Below are 19,213 nucleotides of genomic sequence, written 5' to 3'. Positions count from 1 at the left end.
ATTTTCTTTGTTCTCTAAACATAAATTCCCCTGAAAACCCAACCAGAAAAAGTACAGGTATTTTCAAATAAATATTTTTTAAAAATCGGCCTAAGATTAGTCAAATTCTCACTGAAAAATTGTCGGTTCTGGACCAAAATGATTAATTGTGAATCGATCTAAAAGTGTCTATCTGATAAATATCAATCAACCTGCAAGATTGAACTTTGATATATCTAAACCTAAGTGAGCATTACATGTCAATGCTAGAGATAAGCCAATCTGTCACAATTTAGTCTGCTGGAAAATTAGCAAAACCATGGGGAAAATTTGCGATGGTGAGAATTCAATAGAGTCAATGGAGTTTATGGACATTTATTTAACATGTTGGGGTTATTTACTTAAGTCCGAATGCAAAAATCATGAAAAATTGTGATCATGTGATTTTTTTTTTATAAAATTGGACATTTAAAAAAATCACAAATTTTTTGGAATTTATCAAACCCCGAGGATGGAAAAATCCAAATCTGAAATTCCGGCATCTCAGACCGGTTGCATATAAGTCAATCGGAGAAGTCTCAATGATTTGTTGATGTGCGCTGGGTTTAATGTAATAGTTTTCAGAGTTTTCGTGTGAAAATTCCAAAAAAAAACGTGAAAATCGGATAAAAAGTCAAAAAACTTGAAAATCTGATAAAATCTCAAAAAAAACCCGAAAATCTGATTTTTTTCCCGCAAAGCAAATTTCGGGAAAATTTATTAAATAAGAGTTAAAAACCAGAACGGATTTGATCAGAGTTTGTAGCAGAAAATATTGAGATAAATTGGGACTTTGATAAATAACCCGCTTTATGTGCAAAATTCATTGGGGTCTATCATTTATGACGAAAATTTTGAGGGGGTTTTGCAAAAAATATTCACTGACATTCACATGCCTACAATAATTATAAGCAAAAGAGGGAACCATTTCTGTTTTAAGTAAGATTTTAGGGGACATGACTGTAACAATTATAAAACAATAAAGATTTGAGTACAGCCAGTGACAGCCAACGCCAAGTATCTGTATATGCATATTCTACAGGAAAAACAGATTTGGGGGGCACAGAGGGCTCAGAAGCCTGACATTCCAATGCATTATAGATATCTCTGCAGCCCAGAGGGCAAGGAATTTTCCTAATTACATGTGAATTGTCAGCGTGTCTGCTTTGATGAAGTGTACAGTCTAATAAACTGCTGTAAGTAGACAGATGTCAGATGTACAGTAGCCTTTTAAGGCTTTAAACAAATAGACATTTAGCTAATCTAATTGGCAGGAAAGCAGCATTTGGTGACATGCAAAGAACTTCTGACATTTGAATTCCTTCAGCAAAGTGTTTCACGTCTCTTCAGATGCCCATTTCCTGTGACAGAACGTTTGAATTGAGACAATTACACTGAAAATCTGAAGAAGGTAAATTTAAATAAAATATGGAATGTAAAATACGTTTCTGGCACTTTTTCTTAAGGGCAAAGGGGAATATATAATACTGAGCCGAGGTGCCAGCTAATGCCACAGCAAGGTGCAGTTATGCCCACTCTCCCCACTGCTGAATAGGGAAAGAAGAAATTGAAAAAGGATAAAAGTGTAGCTTAGCAGAAGTAAAGGGGTGGACAGGTAACAGAATATGATGGGAAATAAGGCATAAAACCCAAAAAAAGTAGAATAAAAATAACAGAAGAGAAAGAAAAATACCGAAATGTAGTTACAGAAAAGTGAAGGTAATCGGAGAGGCACTCTTTCTGTGGTGTACTATTATATAATACACATAGGGGCACATTTACAAAGCTCGAGTGAAGGATTCGAATTAAAAAAACTTCGAATTTCGAAGTGTTTTTTTGGCTACTTCGACCATCGAATGGGCTACTTCGACCTTCGACTACTACTTCGACTTCGAATCGAACGATTCGAACTAAAAATCGTTCGACTATTCGACCATTCGATAATCGAAGTACTGTCTCTTTAAGAAAAACTTTGACCCCCTACTTCGGCAGCTAAAAGCTACCGAAGTCAATGTTAGCCTATGGGGAAGGTCCCCATAGGCTTGCCAGCGTTTTTTTGATCAAAGGATATTCCTTCGATCGTTGGATTAAAATCCTTCGAATCGTTCGATTCGAAGGATTTAATCGTTCGATCGAACGAATAATCCTTCGATCGTTCGATCGTAGGATTAGCGCTAAATCGTTCGACTTCGATATTCGAAGTCGAACGATTTTAGTTCCTAGTCGAATATCGAGGGTTAATTAACCCTCGATATTCGACCCTTAGTAAATCTGCCCCATAATATCCTGTACATTAGGGGGCAGATTTATCAAGGGTCAAAGTGAAAAAATTATTTGGAATTTGAATTTTCGATTTTTTTAATGGCCAGAACTGTCAAATTTGACTAGGTAATTGTTACAATTTGATTTGAGTTTTTTTAAAAAATTCGAATTCGATTTTCGAGATTTATCATACACTGGCTCTTTAAGAACTTGAATTTGACTTTTCGCCACCTTAAACCTGACGGATTGCTGTTTTAACCTACGGAGGACCTTCTTGACATTCAAGTTTTTTTCGGAAAAAAAACCTTGAATCAAATTCGATTCTAGTTCTCGGGTAAATCCTATTCATCCGAGTTTTTATTTTTTTAATAAATTTCGATTGGTCGAATTTCGAGTTCATGGGAGTTTAGAAAAACTCACATGAACTTGAAATTCGATTTTTGCTAAATGTGCCTCTGCATCTTTATAATACATGAGAGCCACAAATATCCTGTAAATTATGTCCTTATAAACGGTGCTTAGTGATTTCATCGTTTATAACTGGAGCTTAGTGATGTCATTTCTGTCACATGATTCACTTAAACTTGTGTATTATAATAAATAAAGTGCAAAATATAAGGATATTAGAAGTCACTTTCAGCCTCATTCTTTTATATGGTCATGGAACTCCTCTGTAACTTATAATATCCTTATATTTTACAAAAGGGGGTACTTTATTCACTATATAATACACAAAAGCCACGAATATCCTATAAATTATATCCTTATAATTGGTGCTTAGTGATGTCATTGGTTATAATTGGAGCTTAGTGACACACATGAAACTTGTGTAGTATAATAAATAAAGTACCCCCTGTTATCACAACTTTCAGTTGTGATATAGCACATCATATGTAGTTTAAAGAATAGCATTTAAGCTATAAAAACATTAGAGGGCCCATTTATTTAACCTTCGAATTGTTACGGTCAAGTTTTTAAAGCGGAAAACTTTTTAGAGGAAAAAACCTCGAGATTTATTATACCCCAAAGCTATGCAAAATCCGAATCTGAAAATATTCCATCACAAACCTGTCAACGTTATGTAGAAGTCAATGGCAGATGTACCTGAATATGTTTCTTGACATTGTGATCCATGCTGGTTTTTGACCAATAATCCAATAAAAACGCGTTTTCTCGTGACATTTCCACAAAATTTAGTTTTTCAGAGCGTCAATCGAATGATTCAAATTGACAGACAAATTTGCCAGGACATTTTTTCAATCCAACTTTTTCAAGAAGAATTCTGGATAAATAAGCTAAATTTGTGGATGGGAGTTAGGTCAACATTTTTAATAAAAAAATTAGATAAACTCAAGTTTTAGAAAATACCCCCCTAAAAAAACTAAAACAGAAAGGCAAAAAAAAAAGAAATCAAGTCAGAGTAAACAGTTTCCTCTCTAGGATACATTTATTATAATTGCATTGTTTATTCTAGTAAACCAAATCTTTATGGCTTTGCTTGAGTAGGAAGAGTAGCCTGAAATCTGTATTCAGTCCATGGTTGGCAGATTTGATGAAACGTGTCGTGTTACTGCTGAAAGATGAACTATTGCAAAAATTAAAATTTAATATAAGCTTTATCATACTGAAATAAGAAACTTTCTAAATACAATCAATTAAAAATTCTGAAATAATCAAGTTCATCTTCACTATCCCTCTCTCAGCATCTGTTTCTTTTCATTCTCTCTTCGTGTAGCAGTTGGGTGTCAGATATTCATTGACAGTTAGATCCAATATATCTTCCCCTTTAACATCTCAGAAAATTCAATCCATATTAGCTTTCACTAGCTCAAACTTAATAATGGGTTATTTTCAAGTCTTAGCGATCTCTTGTCATGCAACTAGAAATAAGCAACCATGGACAATGCCTCAAGGAAAGGGCCTAGAAGGATCTCATCAAAGGTTAATATGTAGGATAGACAATATCAAGTTATATAGTCTTATCCAAAAGTGAACCACCTTGGAATAGGTCCAGCAAATGTGGGTGATTGTCCCTTGGGAAGAGCACCCCTTAAAAAAGTTCTCATTTGCCCCCTGGTAGATCATAGCTATTCGAGCTGGGGTAAGGTGCCAATGAAATAGAACCTTATATCCTGCTTCCAACACAATAAAGCTATTTTTAATATGTCTGGGACCATTCTTTTTCTGACCATTTTTTACTGAGGTCGGTTTCCAAAAATGTATTATATTTTAACTCTGTTATGTATTCAGGTGTAATAAACTGTTTATATAACCAGATTGCATCTACTGGGACTGTACCAACTTTAAACCACCTCTTGTAAAAAGATGATAATGTGTAATGAGAGTCAGAGGAAGACCAGCAGGCAGAAAAAAAATGGCAAATTTCATGGGCCCTGAACCTTTCATTGAGAGGGAGAAAGAAAAATTCTCTATTAAAGCCTCCACAGAGTATGCACCTATTGGGGTCAGTAATATTTGTACAGAAGTAAACCTTTTACATTTCCACCATTCCAATTGGGAGGAAAAAATATATTTTTTTAAATATTAGAATTATTTGCAGAAAATGGACCCTATGGCAAATGGCGGTCCTCTAATTTGGAGCTTACCGGATAATGGATTTACGGATAAGATATTACTAGCAAATTTCCCTGGTACAAAAAAATCATAGTGGCAGATAGATATATTTTTTTTATCTTCTTAGAGGTTGAGTGAATGCCATTTTCAGTACATCAGAATTTGAACAATCAACTCTCTTGTGTAGCCTTTAAAGGTCCTCTTTTAGTTTAACTTTGTAATCAGCAGTCCCACCATGGCATTGTGTATGTACTAATGACTATCACTCATGGACATTGTGGGCATAATGCTGGCAGGTACAGGTGCCCCTAGAATATTTATTGCCTTCTACCCCCATGCCTTCTTCTCCTGTACATACAGGGACAATAGGGTGGGATGACTAGGGAAGTTATTTATGCTCTCCTATGATAAAGGAATAAAACAGCAGAATTCTTGGTACAATTAAAAAAATAACTTGAATTGTGCTCAAAAACCCTTAGAAAATGTCACTGTCACCGGAGGCCATGTTCCCCCTTTCATCATGGCAGAAGGAACCTTCCTTGCAGGTCATCTGTTACTGGAGATTATTTAGGAAAGCCTCTTCTATGAGAGTCTATGAGACTCAGGACTAATGTGGCCTATAGTGGGCAGTGGAATGTTGAGAGTTGTAGAAAATCAAGCGGAAGACTGGGCATCCCTTATATAAATCTAAATATTTGCCGGTACCACATACAAAAACACACTGAAGTGCATAGTCTCTAGGGATGTCGCGGACTGTTCGCCGGCGAACTTGTTCGCGCGAACATCGACTGTTCGCGCTCGCCGAACGTTCGCGAACGTCGCGCGACGTTCGCCATTTTGGGTTCGCCTTACCTGGCGCTTTTTTTTGACCTCTCACCCCAGACCAGCAGATACATGGCAGCCAATCAGGAAGCTCTCCCTCCTGGACCACCCCCACACCCCCTGGACCACTCCCCTTCCATATATAAACTGAAGCCCTGCAGCGTTTTTTCATTCTGCCTGTGTGTGCTTGGAAGAGCTAGTGTAGGGAGAGAGCTGTTAGTGATTTGAGGGACAGTTGATAGTAAGTTTGCTGGCTAGTAATCTACTTGATACTGCTCTGTATTGGAGGGACAGAACTCTGCAGGGATTTGAGGGACATTTTAGGTTAGGTAGCTTTGCTGGCTAGTAATCTACCTTCTACTGCAGTGCTCTGTATGTAGCTGCTGTGGGCACTGCTTCTGATCTCTCATCTGCTGACTGCTGCCTATAACCCAATAGTCCTTGTAAGGACTGCTTTTATTTTCTTTTTTGTTTTTTTTACTTTGCTACTGTAAGAGCCCAGTGCTATTAGTCTAGCTGTGTTGGGGAGTGGGACTGGTGTGCTGCTCCTCCTAGTAGTTCACCACCACCAGCACCAACCAGAGTCAAAATTGTTACAAAGTATCTTATTTGCACCTGTTAGCTGTTCTGAGCTCTCTGCCAAAAGCTAATTAAGTTAGAAACTGTTTTTTTTCTGGCTGTTCAGTTCAGAGAAAAGAGGGACTGGTGTGCTGCTCCTCCTAGTAGTTCACCACCACCAGCACCAACCAGAGTCAAAATTGTTACAAAGTATCTCATTTGCACCTGTTAGCTGTTCTGAGCTCTCTGCCAAAAGCTAATTAAGTTAGAAACTGTTTTTTTTCTGGCTGTTCAGTGCAGAGAAAAGAGGGACTTTCCAGTACAAAAGAGGGACAGGGGGTTGAGTGGTCAAAAGAGGGACAGTTGGGAGGTATGCAAGTGCCACCTAGCTGTGTGAGCTTTTTCACATTCTGTCTAAATAACAATAATAATTCTGTGTCCGTAAACATCACCTGAGTGATGTTTTTACAGCAGCAATAATATATTCCGTACCCACTACTGTATACGTTGCCCTTGCAGGCATTGTTTGCCCAGTCTTTAACCAAGTGCCACCTAGCTGTGTGAGCTTTTTCACATTCCGTGTCCAGAAACATCACCTGAGTGACGTAGTGTGATTTCTGCCCTTTACAGCACAAAACGCAGCGCTGTGTCAACAATGTATTTTTCAGATACATTTTTGCCCTTGATCCCCCTCTGGCATGCCACTGTCTAGGTCGTTGCACCCTTTAAACAACTTTAAAATCATTTTTCTGGCCAGAAATGTCTTTTTTAGCTTTTAAAATTCGCCTTCCCATTGAAGTCTATGGGGTTCGCAACGTTCGCGAACCGTTCGCATTTTTGACGCAAGTTCGCGAATATGTTCGCGAACTTTTTTTCCGACGTTCGCTACATCCCTAATAGTCTCTGATTCCCTCATCATTCCATAGTAAATAGAAGAGGTGATGAAGGACGTTCCGTGGTCCTCCCTATTGGAAAGCTACACTGCAAATGGTTACGGGTATAGTGTGACAATAATAGCTGTCGTGCTTCTTTTCTCTATCTCCTGCTATGTGCCTCTGCTTTTGGGGATAGGGAATCAGCATTCTGTGCATACGCACCCTGCTACTCGTTCCCATTGCATGGCTTGTGTGTGTGGTTGTGTGCCGTATATATACAGTACGGTATACCGTGTGGGAAGTCAGTTGCTATGGCAATTTCTCATTACTGTTGAATCGTAAAATAATTAGTCTGGTAAAACTCTCCACTACCTGTCAGTCCATAACTTAAACCTGCCTAGGGCACTCCTTGAATTTCACTTTTTAATCTTTTGTTTCTCTTTCTCAAAAAAATTGGGTACTGTTTTTTTTTTATACAGATTTCTGTATTTTTAGGCAGGTAAGTCTTTTGAATTAAAATTTTCTGCTATGTTGGATTTCGGGAATGTTTGCTAAGGAGGCATTTTTGTGATTAATTCTTTAACTTTACATTCTTTTCTCCATAAGTTCCTCCTTCACTGTAGCATTAAATTCACTTGTTACTTGTTTATTCTTCGTCTAAATACACCAGAGTCTTAAAATCCTAACAGCTATTCAACCATCTAAAGAGAACAGAAAAAGACACCTGTCTGTAGTACATGAGTAAAGCCATCAGAAAGATTTAGCAGAAATATATATTATATATAAATATACACCGATGCACAGATTAACTGCTTAAATACTTTTATCACAGACTGCAATAAATTAAACAACAAGGTTTGCGGCTAGCCATTGAGGATTGATGCATCGCATCTGTTAGGCTGAATGTTTTAACACTGATCTAATAGATAGATAAATAGATGGATAGATAGATAGATAGATAGATAGATAGATAGATAGATAGATAGATAGATAGATAGATAGATAAAAGATGATATATAGAGGGATAGATAGATAGATAGATAGATAGATAGATAGATAGATAGATAATAGATAGACAGACAGACAGACAGACAGACAGACAAATAGATAGATAGATAGATAGATAGATAGATAGATAGATAATAGATAGATAATAGATAGATATTATTATTATTATTATTAACATGTATTTATATAGCGCCAACATATTGCGTAGCACTGTGATAGATGATAGACAGACAGATAAGATAGATAATTGATAGACAGATAGATAGATAGATAGACAGACAGACAGACAGACAGACAGACAGATAGATAGATAGATAATAGATAGATAGATAGATAGATAGATAGATAGATAGAGAGATACCCCTTTTTCTCCCTCAGCCCTGCCAGCTGATTTAGCCCCTAGTATTGGGTGGCAGGCTGTGGGGGAATTTTCTAAAGGAAAATTATACCCCTCAAACAATGTAGGTCTCTATAAAAATATATTGCATAAAACAGCTAATATGAAAAACCCTTCTTCATGTAAATAAGTCATTTTCATAATACTATACTTTTTAGTAGTATGTGCCATTGGGTAATCATATAGAAAACTGCCATTTTAAAAAATAAGGGCCGCCCCCTGGGATCGTACGATTCACGGTGCACACAGACAAACCAAACAAACTATGCATGTTAGATCACATGAGCCAATTAACAGACAGAGTTCTGTCTTTTGCTTCCACGCTTCTTCCTGTTACAGTTAGAGTTGAAGTATTTCTGGTCAGGTGATCTCTGAGGCAGCACACAGACCATCACAAAATGGTGGTTCAAGGCAAGAGATGTAAAAGGGCAATATTTACTTAAATATATATTCCAGTCTGGTAAGATACTTTAATATGCCACTTAATATGATATAAACTATCTGTTGCTCAAGTATTCATTTTGGAGGTATTATTTTCCTTTAAACAATATTTTTTACCATTTAGGCATCCATGTGCTGCCTCCCAAAAGTTGCCTTAGGCCCAGGGATGCCTATATGGAGGATACTTCCTTGTACACCAATAGCAATGTGCATGGGGCCATGGTCAGTGAGTTTTTATACTGTACAAATATATACAGATATGGGACCTGTTATCCAGAATGCTTGGGACCAGGGGTTATGTGGATAATAGGTCTTTTCTTAATCTGGAACTTCATACCTTCTACTAGGAAAACCATGTAAACATTAAATAAACCCAATAGGCTGGTTTTGCCTTCAGTAAGGATTAATTATATTGTAGTTTGGATTAAGTACGACATATTGTTTTATTATTACAGAGAAAAAGGAAATACTTTTGAAAAAGTGTATTATTTGGAAGGATGGCCTTCCTGTAATTTTGAGATTTCTGGATAACTGGTTACTGGAAAAGGATCCCATACCTGTACTTCTTATGTAACAAAACAAATAAGAGACTTTGAAAGCTTCTGTAAAAATAGTTTCTTGACTGGGAAATTTAAAGCTGCATTGCAATAACAATGATAATTTATCATTCAGTATTTCACATTCAGATCCCTTTGACTTACATATTTGCCTGTTTATTCATGAGTTTGCATATAGTCACATCTACATTAATTTGGGTTCTTTCTTTTGCTGCTGCTGCTGCCTTGTTAGCCATGAGAGTAATCAGCTGTGCCAGCCACTAATACAAATTCCACTCTCACTTAATTTGCCATTTTTATGGATGGCCTTTACTGGATACAAGTCAGAAAAGAGAAAATTTGTTCAGTATACACTGTAGGAAGAAAATTGCCATCCAATCACAGCCCTATTTGGTACCCATCCTCCCAACATTCTGTAAATGGAAAGAGGGACAAATAAAGCGTGGCAAAATTTTTTTGACCATGCCCCTTTTTGCAGCCACACCCCCTAATTATCATGCCCATTTTACAAAATTTGCCAGGTTATGAAAGTTTCACGCATTTCTGTAGTTTTTATGTTGTATTACAGTTTTACTAATGAAGGTGAATTGCTCTTTAAGCTGTGAGTCTAACTTCTCCCAAGAGACAAAACTGTTACAAATGTATCTTAAGTATCTATTCTTCTGGGCTCTCTGCCAAGAGCCAATTAAGTTAGAAACATTGTATCTCATTTGGCTGTAATAGGGAAATAGGGACTTTCCAGTACAAACGCAGGACTGTGGGTTGAGCTGTCAAAATAGCGATTGTCTTGCTCAAAGCGGGACAGTTGGGAGTTATGGGTACCCCCCCAAGAACATGCTTTATGCTTGTGTTGCTCCCTCAACTCTGTTTACATTTGAATGTGTCTCATGGGTAAAAAAGGTTGGGGACCCCTGATGTAGACAGTGCTAAATGCAATAGATTTCAAATAGGGCTATAGTGGAGCTGGTGCTCCTATCAGAAAACTGCACCGGCCCCAGGTTATACCAGTGAGCACCACGGAGCCATCCTCTTCCGTCTTCCACTTTCTTCACATGGCTGCGCAGTAGAATGAAAAGTCGAACTGTAACTAAAAATTTTGCCTATTTCGTTCAACTGTGAATGCGTCTACCCCGGGAAATTTGTAACAAGAAGAAGCAGGAAGAGGATCGATCCGTGGTGCTCACTGGTATAACCCCGGGCCGGAGCAGTTCTCTGCTGATAGGAGCACCAGCCCTGTGTTTCAGGCAAGTCAATACAATCACTTGGGGTGCCTAACATTTGGCACCCACAAGTGCAGGATTCCTTCTCCTTAAATTTTAAAGGTGAAGACACAGTTGAAATTAGCCCTGAGGAACCATCATTAAGATGTTTGTAAGGCAGGTACAAATTCCTGTAGACCAACCATCTTGTTGGATCTCCTGTTGTACAGGAGGCTACTGATGAAAGTCAGTCTTCCAGATTGGCAGTCGCTTGTTACTATTGTTGAATCATGAACTGGGCTGCCAACAAGTGAGTATCAGACATATTTAGTCTGGACTCGACAGTATCTAGCAGGGATTTTGTCTAATTGCTTGGACTGACTTGTCATTTAAGGAATATTAAGAGCCCAAAGTTTTCTAATATCAATACAATAACCACATAACATTATTTGCAAAGTAAATCTGCAATGTCTATAAAGTCTAGCTACGTACAGTTACATTTCGTTAGGCAAAAAAATGCCTTTTGGTGAAAGGGAAATGAATAATTATGGATTTAAATTTTATGCATATGCTCAGTGAAATTGAGCTTGCTATCTGTTCTAACACTAATATATGATGACAGTTTAATTACAGATTTCATACCTATCTATTGTGTGTTTGAGACATAAGCAAATTGGATTGGGTGCTGTTTCTTGCCCAGACTGACTCATGCTCTCTGCATTACGCACTGGGCTGTTTGGCTGATAAAAGCTGCATTAGAAATACCAGCCTCTGTAGGCACACTCACTGTGGTTATAGCAACAGCTCAGCTTTGCAAAAAGTATCTGCTCTAGTTTTTTTACCTTTAAAGGTATAGCTCAACCTAAAATGAACTTCTATTAGGCTGTATTCCGTGATATGACATGAGACAGTTAGTAAGTAATTATCTTCTGTCTGAAATAAACAACAACAATAATAATAATAAACTTTTTTACATAGAGCTGTAAATTTGCACATGGGCAGTAACCCATGGCAACCAGATGAATGCTTTCTTTGTTCAACCTGCAGCTGGCTGAAAACAGCTAATCACTGACTGGTTGCTATGGGTTACTGCCCAGGCACAAATTTGCCCAGTGATTATAAATGTATATGGTCAGTTTTATCAGGAGCTAAATGTGATAGCCCCTACTTCCTATTGTACTGGAGCTGTCTTCAGCCTTTGACACTGATTATCATTCAATGTTATTCCATATTCTCTTATTTTTTAGATTTCTTAAGCCTGCACTATCCTCATCCTATCTTTCAAAGCTAAACGTTTATGTCTCCCATGCTTGATCCACTACCTCATCTAATTCGCTCTTGTTTGAGGCACCTCAACTCTACATAGAAATACTGAGAAATGGGGAACTTTTGCACATGTGAAAAGTGCTGAGGCTTTGCCAACCACTTGTCTTAACTATCCTTATATTATTCTTGTGTAGTGATATAGTAAATTGAGTGACATCGTCTCTACTATAAACTTACCCTAACATATATTTAGGCTCCGGATGAGACCTGTCTCTCAGGGTTTAAACCCTCACAACGGTGTTGAGGCAGGGTGTAGTGCAACTGTAATCAGCATCGGACTGGGGGACCCTTGGCCCACCGGGGCTGCTTTCCAGGGACCCCCCGCTGCACCACCGGCACACCACTGCTGCACAGCGGCCGTGGCATGCGCACTATGTTTCGAAACGGCCGCTCGCAAAGGGGAGGTCGCGGCAGAGAGAATTTTGTGGATCTGGGCTGGCGGATCCCACCGAGTTTTTTCCCTGTGTTCCGCCGGCCCAGTCTGACCCTGACTGTAATAGAGTGCTATGCACAATGATTGGGCGCCCATGGTTATTTATGCTTAACCAGAGAACATACGTAGCATTTCAACAGAATTAGCCACATAGGAGTTTCTAGAACTAACCAAGAAGAGGAAAGCATATACTCACAAGCACCAATGATCAGCTTATTCCTCACAAGGGAACACACACAGCAGCAAATGAAGGTACACCCAGCTTTCAGCCTTTTTACTTACCCTTCTGTGCAGATTTACAGCATCTGAGTTCACGGCAGCCATCTTCTTCTCTTCGGTCTTCTTCGGGAAGTAAGTTCTTTATCGGCGCATGCGCATTTGGAGCAGTCTTCGGGTTTTTGCCAACTGTGCATGTACTGAAAGTCACGAAAATTGCCGAAGTGCTAGAAGAAGACCGGATGAAGACCGAAGAAGAAGAAGATGGCGCCCCTGAACTCTGATGCTGTGAATCTGCACAGAGGGGTAAGTAAAAAGTTAGGGGCATTTGGCTGGGGTAGCAGCTAGGCTGGACGGGAGGAGATAGGGGTCTATGTAGGGTAGGGGGGTAGGGTTTTTTTAATAAGGGGTCTACTTCTCCTTTAAGGAGGATGAGCAAACAGGTCCCCTCCTAACTGTATTTTAGGACCCATTTAGGCATCTATATCACTATGGCATTGCTTGCCAACATTAATAAGGGTAGCTAATTTACCAAACCCTACACCTGTATTAGACAGGACAGGACTGGTTGCGCTATTTGACAGTACTTATACATTTGCATTTATTCACACATATTCTTTTGTGCATTTTCAGGATAGTGACAATCTTTGGTGGGATGCTTTTGCTACAGAATTTTTTGAAGATGATGCTACGTTGACACTGTCGTTCTGCTTAGAAGATGGGCCAAAGAGATACAGTAAGTCCAAACAATCAAAATGCTTCTCATTATGCACATTCTTTGTTTTGGAATAATTTAGGGACATCATCTTTTGTTTTGCCAATATATAGCTGTTGGAAGTGTTTAGTGTTGGAGACCACTTTATTAAGACTAACAGAATGTCGGAGGAGTTTAGCTATGTGACTCTTACTATCCCTTTATTTTTATTAGAAAATAATTTTAATTGGACTTCAGATTCACCAAGAAGCAGTGTCAAGATTTGATTCACTGCAGGAATATAATTAATCTCATTCACCAACCATTCCAATCCCAGTGTGCAAAACCCTTCATATAACCAAAAGGATGCCTACAATCTCTTGGACTTCCGTAGAGATAGTGTTGTCCTCAGTGTAGACCAGCTGAAGGCCAGAAGTATCTTCTGTGCAGGTAACATAGCAAACCTCCATTATATAGTAGACCCTCCAGGTGTATGACAGCTACATTAGGACTGAGTGCACAAGGCATAAATATGTATTAAAAGCCACTAAGTTTGTCCAGTAGAAGTAACCCATAGCAACCCATAAGATGTTTGCTTTTAAATAAGTGATCAGTAATTTCTACCTGCTGATTGGTTGCTATGGGTTACTGCACCTGGGCGAACTTAGTGCCTTTTATTACATACCCCCATAGAGTATAGCTTTTGGAGTCCTGTTGAAATGTTGTAGACAAGTAATTCAATTTACTGCAATTAGCAGTCTCCACAACATACTGATGAACTACATTAGTAACATAATTAATTTGGCTAAACTATGGCCATTGTTTTTGATCATTACAGAACTCTCTGTTGAGCCAAAGGACCGGTAGGACCAGCTACTCATATAAACTCAAGATCATTTTTCCAAAAAACAGCTATTAAACTAAAAAAATCACCAGTTTTATTTTATTTCATATTATTCATCACACGAGCCTTAATTTAAAATTATTCGTCACATCTCTTGCTACAAATGCCCCAAGCCATTTTATAATTTGCAGAATTCGGTGGGAAAATTCTGGAATGTAACCACCCTACTCCCTACAGTAAAAAAAAGCCCTACCCTGCACTGGTTTCCCCGAGTTTCAAAGAGTGACCTATTGTCATCAGCACTGCCCTGGGGACTGGAACCTCATTAGGCAAATGTTTAAATTACATTTCTGCATACTGATCATGTTAACTATCATGCCAGTATACTAATGTATGCACATCCAATATGTCAAGCAATTTATTATAGGTGACAATATATCTCCATCTACATGGACAGTGAATATCTCTTATTATCTTGATCCACCACTCTATCTGGCCTATCATATTTCAACAGACTGTAGGGTACGAACAAATGATGCAAAACATGTACTGGACTTCGATTTTTTAAAGTTGCTGAACTCACAACAGCATTTCATAGCACTGGAGAACTATCCAGCCTTGTATTGTTGTAAAGAAGCCACCAAATAATGCATGTAGGATTTTTTCAGAGCTTTTTTTGTCTGCAAGCCTGATTGGTTTACACCTAGGTCAAAATAATGTGATCATCTCTAAAATATACTCACTTAGTCCCTTTTGCACCTTCATCCATATTGGCAGTCTAGTCCCTCCATAAAAATGTCAGTCCCAATCCCAACAGGGATAGTTCCAATCTGTATACATCAATGTGCATTGAGTTAGTGGATGAGGTAGTGCAAGTCCACCAAGAACCACCCAGAGCATGGTAGACTGGCACACATAGGAAAAGATAGTAGGAAGAACATGCTGCAAACAAATTTCAGGTGTTCTACAGAGGTAAGAGTTAAATAGCCATCATTGGGCCAAATTTAATTCCATGAGAAAAAGTTAACTTGTGAATTATCACGTGAAAAATTATGGATGAGATTCAAGGAGAAAAAACTTTTCTCCAAATTCAGTTCCAGTTTTTTCCTATAGAGTTTTCTTGTGATAAACAGTGAGATACAAGTTTTTCTGAATTGAATTACATCTCAAATTGAATCTCATCCATGAGTTTTCATGTAAACGATAAACCCTTTTTACATTGAATTGAATCTGACCCATTATGTGTTATCCCTCCAAGCACTCCATGCGCATGCGCAGTGATGCAGAGGGTGTTCACGCATACACGTGATGTGGTTCGCGAATGCACGGTGATGCCGAGTCTGGTCTAGGGGTAGGCAGAAGAGGTAGCTGCCCAGCACCCCCCAACTGTTGCGCCCTTGGCAGTTGCCTCTTCTGCCTACCCCTAGTTCTGGCCCTGCAAATAGTTCTTTACCGGAAAGCATTGAGAAAACAATCAGATGTAAAAAAAAACAGTCTGATGATGTGAGATAGTCAAAGCTGATGATTAGTCCCATCATGGACCTGAAGCCTTACACTTTATGCAGGCAAGAAGGGGTATGTCATAAAAACCCCATGTCATAAGAAGTCAGCACCAGCAATCAATGAATAATATTCAGGTGTATTAACGTTGCCACCAGACTTGTCAGACAAGAATCAAAGAATTTCAGCTATTAATAATTAATTTAAAAAGTTGCAAGTGTATCAGCAAAAAGAGTTTTGGATCATACATTATACGCGTTATGTGGCGTCTCGACACTTCCTCAGAAGCAATATTTATGTGGGCGTTCATCAGCTGGGGACAGATTCTACGTGCAGCACGGAGAGTAGCATTGGTGGTGAGGTAGTATGCTCCCCTAATCTGGATTTCTGTAAACTTTTGAAACTTGGACAGTAGTAATATTTCAGGTCTACATCAGACTTTACTTAAAGCCAGATTAAAGGCTGATGTAGGCCTAAAACTAAAGCTATTGTCCATGATTTACAAGCCCTAAAGGCTTTTTAGAAGAACCCCAAGGGCATCACTACTGACATCACAGGAAAGCTCAGCAAGAGTGGTTTCATGCCATTTACCATCCATGCATCAGATTGCTTTGACCATGGGGTCAGTCTGCCATGCTGGTCTTCTATGAGTATAACCATCCTGGGGTACATTTCAACACTCCTGAAGCAACACCAAGCAACTATTTAATAATCAGCAGTTATTCATATTGCACCCATTTAATGCATCTGAAGTCACCAAAAAAAGGATTTTACAGCCAATTAAAAAACAGGGTTATTTACAATTATATTTATTTTAATGTCAACATATGAAATACCTGCAAATGATCAAATAGAGTTTTTTTATGCATCACTTGGGGTTTGTAATGTGGATCTTGGTCAGTGCCTTCCATATTCATTGGTTTGGTTTTATTTGACATGCAGAAGCTTAGTCCTGACGATTTACAGGCCAACACTCATTGAATGAAAATGACCTTTGAGACTTGTCTGTTGAATGCACTCACATATTGATGAACCCACGGTTGGACCAAAAAAATATCGGGGAAAAAGAATCCCAGACTTTTAAGTGTTTGTAAGAAATAGTAATAACTACTAGGCTGAATATTTGTTTTGGAAAGAAAATATTAGCCTCACTGTGTAACATATGTATAGCTCCACACTGCTAGACAAAACCCCCATGTTATTGACATGAAAAGCTATATGCATAATTTATTCATTTTTCTATTAGTCCCTGAGGGAATATTTTCTTTCTCAGACTTAAAAAAAAAAATATGAGAATGTGGGGAAACATTATCTCAGCTGTCATAAAAAATGCAAAGTTTCCATCAATTATTCCGAAGCACAGGAACATAAAAATACAGCAACCGGCACTTCACAGTGCAATGTTCTCATCACTCCCGCTGCTCCCCTCTCTGCTGCTCGCAAGCAAAAAACTGATTTCTCCGAATTACCTGATCCTACTCCTTTGTAAGCCAAGCAGAGACAAACCTAAGGGGGGTATGTATCAATGTCGGCTGCTTAGAACATTGGCCTTGTAATTAATTTTTAATTTTAATATTAGTTCTTTTTTCTCCCACGACAGTTTATATAGGAAAACATAGGCAAGGTTGCACTACATATTTTATGGGAATTGGTTTTGATTATGAAGTTTAGGATGTCATGTCTGCCGCTCCCCTGCTGCTTTGACGTGCAACGTCCAGTCCAACACTTATAATTACACAACCATATGACTGTATGGTTTATGCACAACATAGAACTTTATTGAATGTGCATAAGGTCCACAGACAGTTTAATTACAGTGTAAAATTGTATAAAGGATTGTAAGAATCTCAGTCTGGTTATTAAAGTCAATGGGGCAAATTCACTAAGATTCGTAGTTGCGCCAGGCGTAACTTTGCCGCACTTCACCAGGCGTAGTTTCGCCAGCGCTCCGCAAATTCACTAAAATCCGAAGTTGCGCTCAGGGGTAGTGTAAGGTTGCGAAGTTGCACTAGCGTTGATTCACTAAGCAAAGCGAAGTTACGCTAGCGATGGTTAATTTGCATACGGCCCCAAATTCAAATTTCAATGGAGGAATATGTACAATCACTACAAATGCCTGGGAAACCTTCAAAACATCAAATAATTTTTTTTTTTTGCCCTACACATGTGCCCACTGTATAGTTAAGGTGCCATGAGTTAGGAAATGTAGGGGGGAAGGAGGGGAGCCCCAAAAATTTTTTCGATCTTTTTCAGCCTATCACCCATAATATAGAAAAAACGCCAGCGTTTTTTGGGACTTAGAAAAAATTTGAACTTTTTTTAAAGCAATCCCTATCTACTCTATTGCGCTTCGCCTGGTCTGAGGTGGCGAAGGAAGTCTAGCGTAAAAGGTAGCGTTCAGTACAATGCGCGCGTTAGTGAATTTGCGTAGTTACGTCCATTGCGAAAATTCGCTAGGCGTAAGGGTGCGAAGTAACACTAGCGAATTGACGCTAGCGTTAGGCGCTTCGGCGCTTAGTGAATTTGTCTATAGACACAGAGTCCAAATCAAATTATACGTCATAGAAAACAATAACAATTTAGTAACCCAACCCAGGGAATCAAAATAAAGAGCAGATTTATCGGAAGCTGAGATTGAAAAACAATTATAATCTCATTGAAAAATCAATTTTCTCACCCAACAATAGTATTCCCGACAGCACTTTCTCAGGAAAAGGATGTGTTGAAACCAATGTGTGCATCAGTGTGTGTTCAATTGAAATCTTTCCTTTACCCCATACTTGAGAATTCTTGAATTTCTTTAAGGGGTAGATTTATCAACACTCAATTTTTTTAGGCAAAAATTAAAATTTCCAAATGTGAGCGAAGTACTCAAAAACTCAAATGAAAAAACTTGGCATCTAAAAGCTGGTCATTTTTTGTCAACATCAATTGGAGTTGTATTTACCAATCTTTTTGGGCTTTATTATTAGATTATTTAAAAATTGAAAATTAAAGGGAGGATGTAATCTCACTACCTTCCAGTTGTTTTTCAATGTTTTTAATCAATCAAGTTGAAGGTGGTTATTTACAAAAACTCGAATTTATCAAATTTTTTAATTAAAACAAATTGAACAAATTTATCAATATTTCTCAAAAAAGTTGGATCGAAAAAAACCAATGCGACAAAACCGAGAGTTAATTCCTATTGTACGATTACCGCTCTGAAAACTCGACTTTCTAATTGTCATTTTGAAAACTCGACTTTATTGGATTAACAGACGAAGATCCCGACTTTATCAGATTATCTTGCAAAGATCATGGTGTCAAGAGACAACTTCAAGGACATCTGCCATTGACGTCTACATGACTTTGATTCGTATTTTTATCAGTTTTTGGGTATAATAAATCTCTAAATATTCGAGTTTTCCACTTAAAAACCTCAACCAGATAAATTTGAGGTTAAATAAATGGGTCGTGACTATTCCAGCAGATTTATCAAAAATCTAT

General features: G+C 38.3%; 1 protein-coding gene across 3 annotated transcripts in view; it reads left to right on the top strand.

The window, feature by feature from the left end:
* Positions 1 to 19,213, top strand: part of ldb2.S (LIM domain binding 2 S homeolog) — a 169,746-nt gene that overhangs the window by 57,146 nt on the left and 93,387 nt on the right. For all 3 annotated transcript variants that reach the window (XM_041582597.1, NM_001095715.1, XM_041582599.1), the window contains 1 exon segment: positions 13,320 to 13,422. In XM_041582597.1, the coding sequence (XP_041438531.1) occupies positions 13,320 to 13,422 (103 nt within the window).

This window comes from Xenopus laevis, chromosome 1L, assembly GCF_017654675.1.
Source record: "Xenopus laevis strain J_2021 chromosome 1L, Xenopus_laevis_v10.1, whole genome shotgun sequence".
NCBI lineage: Eukaryota > Metazoa > Chordata > Amphibia > Anura > Pipidae > Xenopus > Xenopus laevis.
Note: the sequence above shows the minus strand (reverse complement) of the source record. Positions and strands in the feature narration are given on the sequence as shown.